The 15,326-nt window shown below is 51.1% G+C and overlaps 1 protein-coding gene across 1 annotated transcript; it reads right to left on the bottom strand.

Moving 5' to 3' along the window:
• Positions 1-1,987: 1,987 nt before the first annotated feature.
• Positions 1,988-10,686, bottom strand: LOC138364316 (collagen alpha-1(XXVII) chain A-like). Its single transcript, XM_069323917.1, has 3 exons — positions 10,613-10,686; positions 4,059-5,806; positions 1,988-3,864 (listed from the first exon to the last, which is right to left on the bottom strand). The coding sequence occupies exons 1-3, from the start codon at positions 10,684-10,686 to the stop codon at positions 1,988-1,990; spliced, it is 3,699 nt and encodes a 1,232-aa protein (XP_069180018.1).
• Positions 10,687-15,326: the final 4,640 nt, after the last annotated feature.

Raw genomic sequence — 15,326 nt, 5'->3', positions numbered from 1 at the left:
CCTTGTGACCCCTGTACTACCCTGCCCCCTTGTGTCCCCTGTACTACCCTGCCCCCTTGTGACCCCTGTACTACCCTGCCCCCTTGTGACCCCTGTACTACCCTGCCCCCTTGTGGCCCCTGTACTACCCTGCCCCCTTGTGTCCCCTGTACTACCCTGCCCCCTTGTGGCCCCTGTACTACCCTGCCCCCTTGTGACCCCTGTACTACCCTGCCCCCTTGTGACCCCTGTACTACCCTGCCCCTTGTGACCCCTGTACTACCCTGCCCCCTTGTGTCCCCTGTACTACCCTGCCCCCTTGTGACCCCTGTACTTCCCTGCCCCCTTGTGACCCCTGTACTACCCTGCCCCCTTGTGGCCCCTGTACTACCCTGCCCCCTTGTGACCCCTGCCCCTTGTGACCCCTGCCCCTTGTGACCCCTGTACTACCCTGCCTCATGACAGTTACAACACCCCCCCCCCACAACACCCCCCCCCCCCCCACAACACCCCCCCCCCCACAACACCCCCCCCCCCCGGCCTGCCTACCCCAAAAACAATGCACAGAACGCAGACTCCGCCAGGGCATAAAAACGTTGACAAGACCGTCGTTAAACGCTCGCATGTGCCGAGCTTGAGTCAACTTTGGTCACTACTAAACGCAAGATAAATTCTCCTCTCATATTTGTGGCGGCGACGAGGGTCTCTAATGAGCCTGAGTGGCAGACCAATTTGGTCCACCTCGTCGCTAAACCAAATTGGTAACTGCTCTCCTCCCCTTAATGCCTATTGCTGATACTCTACCACATAATCTGCCACTTAATTTTGCTCGTTAAAGTCTACCAGGTGATTAAACGCTTCCAACTACTTGGGTAGTTTGCAGTAATTTGCTAGACTTAACAGCCTCATGTACACTAATTACCCCCCTCCCCCCCCCCCTAGTTAATGTGCCCGTAACCCCCTCCATTATCACAGTCACGTCAGCCTTAAACAACTAATCAAAGGCCGTAACAACCACCGGACTGTCAACTGAAACTCTTGCAACTTAAGAGTTCTTAAGTTCTTAACTCTGTTAAGAACTTAAATGTTTCGAGATAAAACTTTACCTCTAAACGGTAACGTCATTAGAGGCAGAACTGTTTTGTCCAAGAACTGTCATATGTAAGAAATGTTTTGTCCAAGAACTGTTTTGTCCAAGAACTGTCATATCCAAGAAATGTTTTGTCCAAGAACTGTCATATCCAAGAAATATTTTGTCCAAGAACTGTTTTGTCCAAGAACTGTTTGTCCAAGAACTGTCATATCCAAGAAATATTTTGTCCAAGAACTGTTTTGTCCAAGAAATGTTTTGTCCAAGAACTGTCATATCCAAGAAATATTTTGTCCAAGAACTGTCATATCCAAGAAATATTTTGTCCAAGAACTGTCATATCCAAGAAATGTTTTGTCCAAGAACTGTCATATCCAAGAAATGTTTTGTCCAAGAACTGTCATATCCAAGAAATATTTTGTCCAAGAACTGTTTTGTCCAAGAACTGTTTTGTCCAAGAACTGTTTTGTCCAAGAACTGTTTTGTCCAAGAACTGTTTTGTCCAAGAACTGTTTTGTCCAAGAACTGTTTGTCCAAGAACTGTTTTGTCCAAGAGCTGTAATGTCCAGAACTATTATGTCCAAGTGATTTAATCCAAGTGATTCACCAGACCAATCCATAATTAAAGGCTAAACCTTGCCTAAAGTCGCATTATCCACCAATCCTGTCCAGTACTACATCGAATTTTGCCGTATAAATCTCCCCTACGACTAGAAACTGACGTACTAACCATCACAGCGCCTTGCGGAATTAACGTGATGTTCCATTTTCTATTCGCGGGTCCTCGGGCAGGTTAGGTTTGGGCAATTTAGTACATCAATTTAGAGACGTTGTGACTGCCGGAGAGAATGGACTGAGTTATCAATGGAGCTCCAGGTATGTTAATTAACATTTTATTGTGTTATAACAAATCTAACGTTAACAATACTCATCTCTAACACCATACTCATCCCTAACACCATACTCATCAACACCATACTCATCCATAACACCATAATCATCCATAACACCATAATCATCCATAACACCATAATCATCCATAACACCATACTCATCAACACCATACTCATCCATAACACCATACTCATCCATAACACCATAATCATCCATAACACCATACTCATCAACACCATACTCATCAACACCATACTCATCCCCAACACCATACTCATCCCCAACACCATACTCATCCCTAACACCATACTCATCCCTAACACTATACTCATCTCTAACACCATACTCATCTCTAACACCATACTCATCCATAACACCATACTCATCCCTAACACCATACTCATCCCTAACACTATACTCATCTCTAACACCATACTCATCCCTAACACCATACTCATCCCTAACACCATAATAATCCCTAACACCATACTCATCCCTAACACCATAATAATCCCTAACACCATACTCATCCCTAACACTATACTCATCTCTAACACCATACTCATCTCTAACACCATACTCATCCCTAACACCATAATAATCCCTAACACCATACTCATCCCTAACACTATACTCATCTCTAACACCATACTCATCCCTAACACCATACTCATCCCTAACACCATAATCATCCATAACACCATAATCATCCATAACACCATACTCATCAACACCATACTCATCAACACCATACTCATCCCCAACACCATACTCATCCCCAACACCAGACTCATCCCTAACACCATACTCATCCCTAACACCATACTCATCTCTAACACCATACTCATTCATAACACCATACTCATCAACACCATACTCATCAACACCATACTCATCTCTAACACCATACTCATCCATAACACCATACTCATCTCTAACACCATACTCATCCATAACACCATACTCATCCATAACACCATACTCATCAACACCATACTCATCAACACCATACTCATCCCCAACACCATACTCATCCATAACACCATACTCATCTCTAACACCATACTCATCCATAACACCATACTCATCCATAACACCATACTCATCTCTAACACCATACTCATCCATAACACCATACTCATCCATAACACCATACTCATCCCTAACACCATACTCATCTCTAACACCATACTCATCCATAACACCATACTCATCCATAACACCATACTCACCTCTAACACCATACTCATCCATAACACCATACTCACCTCTAACACCATACTCATCCATATCACCATACTCATCAACACCATACTCATCCATAACATCATACTCATCCCTAACACCATACTCATCTCTAACACCATACTCATCCCTAACACCATACTCATCTCTAACACCATACTCATCCCTAACACCATACTCATCAACACCATACTCATCAACACCATACTCATCAACACCATACTCACCTCTAACACCATACTCATCAACACCATACTCATCAACACCATACTCACCTCTAACACTACACTCATCCATAACACCATACTCATCAACACCATACTCACCTCTAACACTATACTCATCCATAACACCATACTCATCAACACCATACTCACCTCTAACACTATACTCATCCATAACACCATACTCATCAACACCATACTCACCTCTAACACTATACTCATCCCTAACACCATACTCATCTCTAACACCATACTCATCCATAACACCATACTCATCAACACCATACTCATCAACACCATACTCATCAACACCATACTCATCAACACCATACTCATCAACACCATACTCACCTCTAACACCATACTCATCAACACCATACTCACCTCTAACACCATACTCATCCCCAACACCATACTCATCTCTAACACCATCTGGAGCTTATCTGGAGATGATTTCGGGGCATTTTTAGTGTCCCCGCGGCCCGGTCCTCGACCAGGCCTCCACCCCCAGGAAGCAGCCCGTGACAGCTGACTAACACCCAGGTACCTATTTTACTGCTAGGTAACAGGGGCATAGGGTGAAAGAAACTCTGCCCAATGTTTCTCGCCGGCGCCCGAGATCGAACCCAGGACCACAGGATCACAAGTCCAGCGTGCTGTCCACTCGGCCGACCGGCTCCCTAAATCATCTCTACCATACTCATCTCTAACACCATACTCATCCCCAACACCATACTCATCCCCAACACCATACTCATCCCTAACACTATACTCATCTCTAACACCATACTCATCCCCAACACCATACTTATCCCCAACACCATACTCATCCCCAACACCATACTCATCTCTAACACCATACTCATCTCTAACACCATACTCATCAACACCATACTCATCCCCAACACCATACTCATCTCTAACACCATACTCATCCCCAACACCATACTCATCCCCAACACCAGACTCATCCCTAACACCATACTCATCCCTAACACCATACTCCTCTCTAACACCATACTCATCAACACCATACTCATCCCTAACACCATACTCATCCCTAACACTATACTCATCTCTAACACCATACTCATCCCCAACACCAGACTCATCCCTAACACCATACTCATCAACACCATACTCATCAACACCATACTCATCAACACCATACTCATCCATAACACCATACTCATCAACACCATACTCATCAACACCATACTCATCCCCAACACCAGACTCATCCCTAACACCATACTCATCCCTAACACCATACTCATCTCTAACACCATACTCATCCCCAACACCATACTCATCCCTAACACCATACTCATCCATAACACCATACTCATCCATAACACCATACTCATCCATAACACCATACTCATCTCTAACACCATACTCATCCATAACACCATACTCATCCATAACACCATACTCATCCATAACACCATACTCATCTCTATCACCATACTCATCCCCAACACCATACTCATCCATAACACCATACTCATCTCTAACACCATACTCATCCATAACGCCATACTCATCTCTAACACCATACTCATCCATAACACCATACTCATCTCTAACACCATACTCATCCATAACACCATACTCATCCATAACACCATACTCATCTCTAACACCATACTCATCCCCAACACCATACTCATCCCTAACACCATACTCATCTCTAACACCATACTCATCCATAACACCATACTCATCCATAACACCATACTCATCCATAACACCATACTCATCCATAACACCATACTCATCTCTAACACCATACTCATCTCTAATACCATACTCATCCATAACACCATACTCATCCATAACACCATACTCATCCCTAACACCATACTCATCTCTAACACCATACTCATCCATAACACCATACTCATCTCTAACACCATACTCATCCATAACACCATACTCATCCATAACACCATACTCATCTCTAATACCATACTCATCCATAACACCATACTCATCCATAACACCATACTCATCCCTAACACCATACTCATCCATAACACCATACTCATCAACACCATACTCATCCCTAACACCATACTCATCCATAACACCATACTCATCCCTAACACCATACTCATCCATAACACCATACTCATCAACACCATACTCATCCATAACACCATACTCATCCCCAACACCATACTCATCCCTAACACCATACTCATCCCTAACACCATACTCATCCATAACACCATACTCATCCATAACACCATACTCATCCCTAACACCATACTCATCCATAACACCATACTCATCAACACCATACTCATCAACACCATACTCACCTCTAACACCATACTCATCAACACCATACTTTCTAAAGCAACAATACCTGCCAAACACCTGTGCTTTGCTAAATATAGATGCAATTACCTCAGCAATGTGTTAATCAGCAGGCTGAGGCCTTCAATTGGCCTTCACGATGCAGTTGTTACCAATCAGCATTCTGAATCTGATTCGGAAAACAGACTAATCAACGTAAATCAGACCCAGTAAAACAGAGCTTAACAAAGCTCAAAGGAAATATTAAATCCTGAAAAACAGTTAAATGAAAATAAAATGTGTTTTACTCCATCTATTTAACTTATTCAGCAAACATAAACACCCATAAACATATGTTCTATGACAGGTATCGACATTAAAACATATGTTCTATGACAGGTATCGACATTCAAATAAATATATGTACATAAAAAATGGGAAAAATTCCCCTGAAACATGTTTAACATCTGGCTACAGCGACCACAGGTGTTTAGGATCATCACCTGTTGGTTGTCTAGTCAAGCTGTTAACTCTAATTCAGCTTAATTGGCTAAAGCTGGATCTTCTGTCTAATCTCCAAGTTACGTTTGGCTTGCTTCCGGGGTGACAGTGCATTGTTCCCCCAGAAGCAATCCACTCGTAGCTTGGATAACTAGAATAGGGCAGGATTTATCTAGGATAGGGTGGATTAATCAACATCTATCAGGATTACATATCACTGCAATTCTTGTCTAAATAACAAATGTAATTTTCATTTCAGTGGCAAAAAAAAATTCACAATCGATAATAATTTAAAAGAAATTATTACATGAACGAGGAGCAAGTATACTTTAGTCTAGGACTAAAGTATACTCAACATGTACACCGATAAGCGGCGTATACTTCACAGTGCAAATACACCAAGAACTGGATACACATTTCAATATACACGAACACACTTAACAATACACTTTACGACCGATAAAATTCACTCGCGGCGCCACCTACTTAACACGGGATTAAAAAATACTTCAGAACGAGACAAAACCAGTTTCACAACCCACTGAAAAAAAAAATATAAAAAATAGGAGAAACCGGGTCAAATACCAGTCCTCCAGTAGCCAGCTGGCCGCTAGAGGGATTAGTACAATCCCCACAATCCTGGGCTGCGCGGGCCGGCTGCGCGGGCCGGCTGCGCGAGCCGGAACTCCGGCTGAATTAACTCACACAAAAAACACTGCATGATTACTACAGGATCAGTGTTACTGGTTTGATTTATTATACAGTGTAGCAGACCTGGTGTGCAACAGCAGCTCATGTTAAGTGGTGTGAAGGTGGGGCTTTTTTTTGCTTTTTACCCCATAAAGGTTAAAAGTGTGAAGTTATCTTCCATCTTTTGTGGTCGTGGGGTGGGGGGGGGTTGCTATAATTGTCTTTAAATTGGCCGGATAATGAGTCGTTACTTGCACTACTGTTATGACTTGAATATGCTTGTTTCTGTATTAAGTGGTATGCACGGCTCGCTGAGTGTGTGGGGGCAACGCTTCGTCGACTCGAGTCCATTCCATCCAGCGGTCGACCCCACAGACGCATTCGTAAATTTTTAAATGCTGTTCATTCAAAACGGGAATTTTCTCAAATATAAATTAATATTATATTATATTAGTATATTGTACATATATATATATATAGGCATAGGTTAGGTTAGGTGTTTAGGTTAGGTTAGGTTAGGTTAGGTTAGGTTAGGTTAGGTGTTTAGGTTCTGTTGGCGATTATTTGTATTTGTAGTACGTGGGTGAAGCATTTATAGCGTTGTGGTTCGAACACAAGTCGTCAGTGAAGCACTTGTTCCGGAAGTGTTCGAACGTCAGCAGTTGTGAGTCGTGTGTAAACCGTTTTTCATTCATAAACAGGGGGTTTGGCGGGTGGATGGAATCACTTTTGGGTCTTTGTTTGGAGGACGGGCTGATTGGCGAGTCTCTCTCTCATTTGGACCTGAATCCGAATCCTCTCTCAGTTTCCAAACCCTTATGAATGATTTTATACACCTAGGTTTAGCCCCTATTCACCCCCCCCCCCTCCCCTCCTCCACCCTTCATTTGGTGCGTCATCAAATCAAAGCTGCACCAAGCCGCCCGCCTCTCACTTGACCTGACCCAAATTATGAGCTTAACAGGTCACCGAATTGTCTGTTCCTTGATCGTTAGCAACCGACACCCTGAGCTGACCCCCTGGCGGCGGGCTGGTTCTCCCGGCGGGGTGACGGTGTTGGGGGCAGAGAGGTGCCGGGGCTTGGTGGATCGTGGTGGGTTCCTGGTGTGCCCTCGGTCGTGGTGGGCTCCTGGTGTGCCCTCGGTCGTGGTGGGCTCCTGGTGTGCCCTCAGTCGTGGTGGGCTCCTGGTGTGCCCTCGGTCGTGGTGGGCTCCTGGTGTGCCCTCGGTCGTGGTGGGCTCCTGGTGTGCCCTCGGTCGTGGTGGGCTCCTGGTGTGCCCTCGGTCGTGGTGGGCTCCTGGTGTGCCCTCGGTCGTGGTGGGCTCCTGGTGTGCCCTCGGTCGTGGTGGGCTCCTGGTGTGTCCTCAGCCGTGGTGGGCTCCTGGTGTGCCCTCAGTCGTGGTGGGCTCCTGGTGTGCCCTCGGTCGTGGTGGGCTCCTGGTGTGCCCTCGGTCGTGGTGGGCTCCTGGTGTGTCCTCAGCCGTGGTGGGCTCCTGGTGTGCCCTCGGTCGTGGTGGGCTCCTGGTGTGCCCTCGGTCGTGGTGGGCTCCTGGTGTGCCCTCAGCCGTGGTGGGCTCCTGGTGTGCCCTCGGTCGTGGTGGGCTCCTGGTGTGCCCTCAGCCGTGGTGGGCTCCTGGTGTGCCCTCAGTCGTGGTGGGCTCCTGGTGTGCCTTCGGTCGTGGTGGGCTCCTGGTGTGTCTTCAGCCGTGGTGGGCTCCTGGTGTGCCCTCAGCCGTGGTGGGCTCCTGGTGTGCCCTCAGTCGTGGTGGGCTCCTGGTGTGCCCTCAGTCGTGGTGGGCTCCTGGTGTGCCCTCGGTCGTGGTGGGCTCCTGGTGTGCCCTCAGCCGCGGTGGGCTCCTGGTGTGTCCTCAGCCGCGGTGGGCTCCTGGTGTGCCCTCAGCCGTGGTGGGCTCCTGGTGTGCCCTCAGCCGTGGTGGGCTCCTGGTGTGCCCTCAGCCGTGGTGGGCGGCTGACTGGCTTCTGCTCTGCCGGGGACACTGGATGACTTTTTGCGCTTTCGTTGGGGGCAGAGTTTTGGTTGTGCTACCTGGTGCACAACCAGGTGGGGTTGGGTTGGGTTGGGTTGTGCTACCTGGTGTTCTCTGTGTGGGGCAGGGCCCGTGCTTGTCACCCTGAGGGACTCCTGGGGCTCCCCAATCATCTGCCTGACTGTGCGTTTATTTGACGTATGGCATATTAATTTCTAGTGATTGGCGTCACTCGTTTCGTGATTTGGTTTGCCGTTTCACCCTTTCCTGGCTTCGCGATTCATCCTTAACGGGTACACCGGAGCGCATCCGATCCCACCATCGTCGTCGCCCCTAAATCAACAACAACATTTGTTGGTGATTATTTGTATATATATATATATATATATATATATATATATATATATATATATATATATATATATATATATATATATATGTCGTACCTAGTTGCCAGAACGCATTTTTTGGCCTACTATGCAGGGCCCGATTTGCCTAATAAGCCAAGTTTTCCTGAAATAATATATTTTCTCTAATTTTTTTCTTATGAAATGATAAAGCTACCCATTTCATTATGAATGAGGACAATTTTTTTTTATTGGAGTTAAAATTAACGTAGATATATGACCGAACCTAACCAACCCTACCTAACCTAACCTAACCTATCTTTATAGGTTAGGTTAGGTTAGGTAGCTTAAAAAGTTAGGTTAGGTTAGGTTAGGTAGGTTAGGTAGACGAAAAACAATTAATTCATGAAAACTTGGCTTATTAGGCAAATCAGGCCTTGCATAGTAGGCTGAGAAGTGCGTTCTGGCTACTAGGTACGACATATATATATATATATATATATATATATATATATATATATATATATATATATATATATATATATATATATATATATATATATATTATAACCTAAAAGGGGTACCACCTCTGTGCAAGTGTAGGGTCCCATAGCCTCGGAGAAGAAAATAAAGAGTACTCAGGGAAGATCTTGTGGATACTCACTGAACACTTTCATATTTTCTTCTCCTACGACCCCTATTCTTTTGGTATGTGTGTATATATGTCTAACTTTATTTGAAAATGTCATTACACAAAAAGGGTTACAACGATTACATGCAGGGTACAAGGCTGCTTGTCACAAGTTGTAGAGCTCCTCAGATGGCGGGCAGGAACCATGGATGCAGTGAGCATTTCCTCTCTGGATTGCCACACTAAGGCGCTGAAAGAGAAAACTGGCAGCTCTAGGGTCTTAAGTTGTTTCAATTAGCTTAGACCCCAGTTCCTTCAAAAAACTTGCAGCACTTTTACCCCAGGCACCAAGTGTCTCTGAGGCAATGGGGACAAAACTGTAGTGCTGCTCAAGGTCTCTGTATTTACGTGACTTGGACGCTTCCCGGTGATTGGCAGCTCCTCCTGCTTGTGTAGCACTAAAGTCAACATAGGTGTTGACTAAAGTTGAAACGCAAGTGTAGTCCCACACCAACTGTCTACCATTCTTCCAGGGGTTCACCGTGATTCCGTCTGGTCGACCGACAGGCTTAGTAGCGTTGTGGGGCATTAGGTAACGGGGCTCTCTCTCTGCTGGACAACCGGTTCTGGTAAGGCTTCTCTTAATAATGTCGTTAACCTCGCCATGTCTTGCATGCAATCCTCCTGTCCTTTGGCAGAGAAGGCCATGCCGTCCATACCTGTCAGCCACTGCCTCGGTGGCTGCCATGGTGGGCCAAGGTGGGCCACCAGCTGTGGGAGTGGGGCGTCTCATCTTGGACTACCAGCTGTGGGAGTAGGCGTCTCATCTTGGACCACCAGCTGTGGGAGTGGGGCGTCTCATCTTGGGCCACCAGCTGTGGGAGTGGGGCGTCTCATCTTGGACCACCAACTGTGGGAGTGGGGCGTCTCATCTTGGGCCATCAGCTGTGGGAGTGGGGCGTCTCATCTTGGACCACCAGTTGTGGGAGTGGGGCGTCTCATCTTGGGCCACCAGCTGTGGGAGTGGGGCGTCTCATCTTGGACCACCAGCTGTGGGAGCGGGGCGTCTCATCTTGGACCACCAGCTGTGGGAGTGGGGCGTCTCATCTTGGACCACCAGCTGTGGGAGCGGGGCGTCTCATCTTGGACCACCAGCTGTGGGAGCGGGGCGTCTCATCTTGGACCACCAGCTGTGCGAGCGGGGCGTCTCATCTTGGACCACCAGCTGTGGAAGTGGGGCGTCTCATCTTGGGCCACCAGCTGTGGGAGTGGGGCGTCTCATCTTGGACCACCAGCTGTGGGAGTGGGGCGTCTCATCTTGGGTCACCAGCTGTGGGAGTGGGGCGTCTCATCTTGGGCCACCAGCTGTGGGAGTGGGGCGTCTCATCTTGGACCACCAGCTGTGGGAGTGGGGCGTCTCATCTTGGGTCACCAGCTGTGGGAGCGGGGCGTCTCATCTTTGGCCACCAGCTGTGGGAGTGGGGCGTCTCATCTTGGACCACCAGCTGTGGGAGTGGGGCGTCTCATCTTGGGCCACCAGCTGTGGGAGCGGGGCGTCTCATCTTGGGCCACCAGCTGTGGGAGTGGGGCGCCTCATCTTGGACCACCAGCTGTGGGAGTGTTCCTCTCATCTTGGGCCACAAGCTGTGGGAGTGGGGCGTCTCATCTTGGGCCACCAGCTGTGGGAGTGGGGCGTCTCATCTTGGGCCACCAGCTGTGGGAGCGGGGCGTCTCATCTTGGGTCACCAGCTGCGGGAGTGGGGCGTCTCATCTTGGGCCACCAGCTGTGGGAGTGGGGCGTCTCATCTTGGGCCACCAGCTGTGGGAGTGGGGCGTCTCATCTTGGGCCACCAGCTGTGGGAGTGGGGCGTCTCATCTTGGGCCACCAGCTGTGGGAGTGGGGCGTCTCATCTTGGGCCACCAGCTGTGGGAGCGGGGCGTCTCATCTTGGGCCACCAGCTGTGGGAGTGGGGCGTCTCAGCTTGGACCACCAGCTGTGGGAGTGGGGCGTCTTATCTTGGACCACCAGCTGTGGGAGCGGGGCGTCTCATCTTGAACCACCAGCTGTGGGAGCGGGGCGTCTCATCTTGGACCACCAGCTGTGGGAGTGGGGCGTCTCATCTTGGGCCACCAGCTATGGGAGTGGGGCGTCTCATCTTGGGCCACCAGCTGTGGGAGTGGGGCGTCTCATCTTGAACCACCAGCTGTGGGAGTGGGGCGTCTCATCTTGGACCACGAGCTGTGGGAGTGGGGCGTCTCATCTTGGGCCACCAGCTGTGGGAGTGGGGCGTCTCATCTTGGGCCACCAGCTGTGGGAGCGGGGCGTCTCATCTTGGACCACCAGCTGTGGGAGCGGGGCGTCTCATCTTGGACCACCAGCTGTGGGAGTGGGGCGTCTCATCTTGGGCCACCAGCTATGGGAGTGGGGCGTCTCATCTTGGGCCACCAGCTGTGGGAGTGGGGCGTCTCATCTTGAACCACCAGCTGTGGGAGTGGGGCGTCTCATCTTGGACCACCAGCTGTGGGAGTGGGGCGTCTCATCTTGGGCCACCAGCTGTGGGAGTGGGGCGTCTCATCTTGGGCCACCAGCTGTGGGAGTGGGGCGTCTCATCTTGGACCACCAGCTGTGGGAGTGGGGCGTCTCATCTTGGGCCATCAGCTGTGGGAGTGGGGCGTCTCATCTTGGACCACCAGCTGTGGGAGTGGGGCGTCTCATCTTGGACCACCAGCTGTGGGAGTGGGGCGTCTCATCTTGGACCACCAGCTGTGGGAGTGGGGCGTCTCATCTTGGACCACCAGCTGTGGGAGTGGGGCGTCTCATCTTGGACCACCAGCTGTGGGAGTGGGACGTCTCATCTTGGGCCACCAGCTGTGAGAGTGGGGCGTCTTATCTTGGGCCACCAGCTGTGGGAGTGGGGCGTCTCATCTTGGGCCACCAGCTGTGGGAGTGGGGCGTCTCATCTTGGGCCACCAGCTGTGGGAGTGGGGCGTCTCATCTTGGACCACCAACTGTGGGAGTGGGGCGTCTCATCTTGGGCCATCAGCTGTGGGAGTGGGGCGTCTCATCTTGGACCACCAGCTGTGGGAGTGGGGCGTCTCATCTTGGACCACCAGCTGTGGGAGTGGGACGTCTCATCTTGGGCCACCAGCTGTGAGAGTGGGGCGTCTTATCTTGGGCCACCAGCTGTGGGAGTGGGGCGTCTCATCTTGGGCCACCAGCTGTGGGAGTGGGGCGTCTCATCTTGGACCACCAGCTGTGGGAGTGGGGCGTCTCATCTTGGGTCACCAGCTGTGGGAGCGGGGCGTCTCATCTTGGGCCACCAGCTGTGGGAGTGGGGCGTCTCATCTTGGACCACCAGCTGTGGGAGTGGGGCGTCTCATCTTGGGCCACCAGCTGTGGGAGCGGGGCGTCTCATCTTGGGCCACCAGCTGTGGGAGTGGGGCGCCTCATCTTGGACCACCAGCTGTAGGAGTGGGCCTCTCATCTTGGGCCACAAGCTGTGGGAGTGGGGCGTCTCATCTTGGGCCACCAGCTGTGGGAGTGGGGCGTCTCATCTTGGGCCACCAGCTGTGGGAGCGGGGCGTCTCATCTTGGGTCACCAGCTGCGGGAGTGGGGCGTCTCATCTTGGGCCACCAGCTGTGGGAGTGGGGCGTCTCATCTTGGGCCACCAGCTGTGGGAGTGGGGCGTCTCATCTTGGGCCACCAGCTGTGGGAGTGGGGCGTCCCATCTTGGGCCACCAGCTGTGGGAGTGGGGCGTCTCATCTTGGGCCACCAGCTGTGGGAGCGGGGCGTCTCATCTTGGGCCACCAGCTGTGGGAGTGGAGCGTCTCAGCTTGGACCACCAGCTGTGGGAGTGGGGCGCCTCATCTTGGACCACCAGCTGTGGGAGTGGGGCGTCTCATCTTGGACCACCAGCTGTGGGAGCGGGGCGTCTCATCTTGGACCACCTGCTGTGGGAGTGGGGCGTCTCATCTTGGGCCACCAGCTATGGGAGTGGGGCGTCTCATCTTGGGCCACCAGCTGTGGGAGTGGGGCGTCTCATCTTGAACCACCAGCTGTGGGAGTGGGGCGTCTCATCTTGGACCACCAGCTGTGGGAGTGGGGCGTCTCATCTTGGGCCACCAGCTGTGGGAGTGGGGCGTCTCATCTTGGGCCACCAGCTGTGGGAGCGGGGCGTCTCATCTTGGACCACCAGCTGTGGGAGCGGGGCGTCTCATCTTGGACCACCAGCTGTGGGAGTGGGGCGTCTCATCTTGGGACACCAGCTATGGGAGTGGGGCGTCTCATCTTGGGCCACCAGCTGTGGGAGTGGGGCGTCTCATCTTGAACCACCAGCTGTGGGAGTGGGGCGTCTCATCTTGGACCACCAGCTGTGGGAGTGGGGCGTCTCATCTTGGGCCACCAGCTGTGGGAGTGGGGCGTCTCATCTTGGGCCACCAGCTGTGGGAGTGGGGCGTCTCATCTTGGACCACCAGCTGTGGGAGTGGGGCGTCTCATCTTGGGCCATCAGCTGTGGGAGTGGGGCGTCTCATCTTGGACCACCAGCTGTGGGACTGGGGCGTCTCATCTTGGGCCACCAGCTGTGGGAGTGGGGCGTCTCATCTTGGACCACCAGCTGTGGGAGTGGGGCGTCTCATCTTGGACCACCAGCTGTGGGAGTGGGGCGTCTCATCTTGGACCACCAGCTGTGGGAGTGGGACGTCTCATCTTGGGCCACCAGCTGTGAGAGTGGGGCGTCTTATCTTGGGCCACCAGCTGTGGGAGTGGGGCGTCTCATCTTGGGCCACCAGCTGTGGGAGTGGGGCGTCTCATCTTGGACCACCAGCTGTGGGAGTGGGGCGTCTCATCTTGGACCACCAGCTGTGGGAGCGGGGTGTCTCATCTTGAACCACCAGCTGTGGGAGTGGGGCGTCTCATCTTGGGCCACCAGCTGTGGGAGCGGGGCGTCTCATCTTGGACCACCAGCTGTGGGAGTGGGGCGTCTCATCTTGCGCCACCAGCTGTGGGAGTGGGACGTCTCATCTTGGACCACCAGCTGTGGGAGTGGGGCGTCTCATCTTGGGCCACCAGCTGTGGGAGTGGGGCGTCTCATCTTGGGCCACCAGCTGTGGGAGTGGGGCGTCTCATCTTGGGCCACCAGCTGTGGGAGTGGGGCGTCTCATCTTGGGCCACCAGCTGTGGGAGTGGGGCGTCTCATCTTGCGCTACCAGCTGTGGGAGTGGGGCGTCTCATCTTGGAACACCAGCTGTGGGAGTGGGGCGTCTCATCTTGGGCCACCAGCTGTGGGAGTGGGGCGTCTCATCTTGGGCCACCAGCTGTGGGAGTGGGGCGTCTCATCTTGGGCCACCAGCTGTGGGAGTGGGGCGTCTCATCTTGGACCACCAGCTGTGGGAGTGGGGCGTCTCATCTTGGACCACCAGCTGTGGGAGT

Source organism: Procambarus clarkii, chromosome 13 (genome assembly GCF_040958095.1).
Source record: "Procambarus clarkii isolate CNS0578487 chromosome 13, FALCON_Pclarkii_2.0, whole genome shotgun sequence".
NCBI classification, from domain to species: domain Eukaryota; kingdom Metazoa; phylum Arthropoda; class Malacostraca; order Decapoda; family Cambaridae; genus Procambarus; species Procambarus clarkii.
Note: the sequence above shows the minus strand (reverse complement) of the source record. Positions and strands in the feature narration are given on the sequence as shown.

Excerpts from the sequence above, each read along its gene's own strand:
- LOC138364316 (XM_069323917.1), bottom strand. The coding sequence starts at position 10,686 with ATGAGACGCCCCACTCCCACAGCTGGTGGCCCACCTTGGCCCACCATG. Across the intron at positions 5,807-10,612 it reads ACCGAGGCAGTGGCTGACAG|GTATTGTTGCTTTAGAAAGT; the intron begins GTATGGACGGCA and ends GGTGTTTGGCAG. Across the intron at positions 3,865-4,058 it reads TTGTGATCCTGTGGTCCTGG|ATGGTGTTAGAGATGAGTAT; the intron begins GTTCGATCTCGG and ends GATAAGCTCCAG.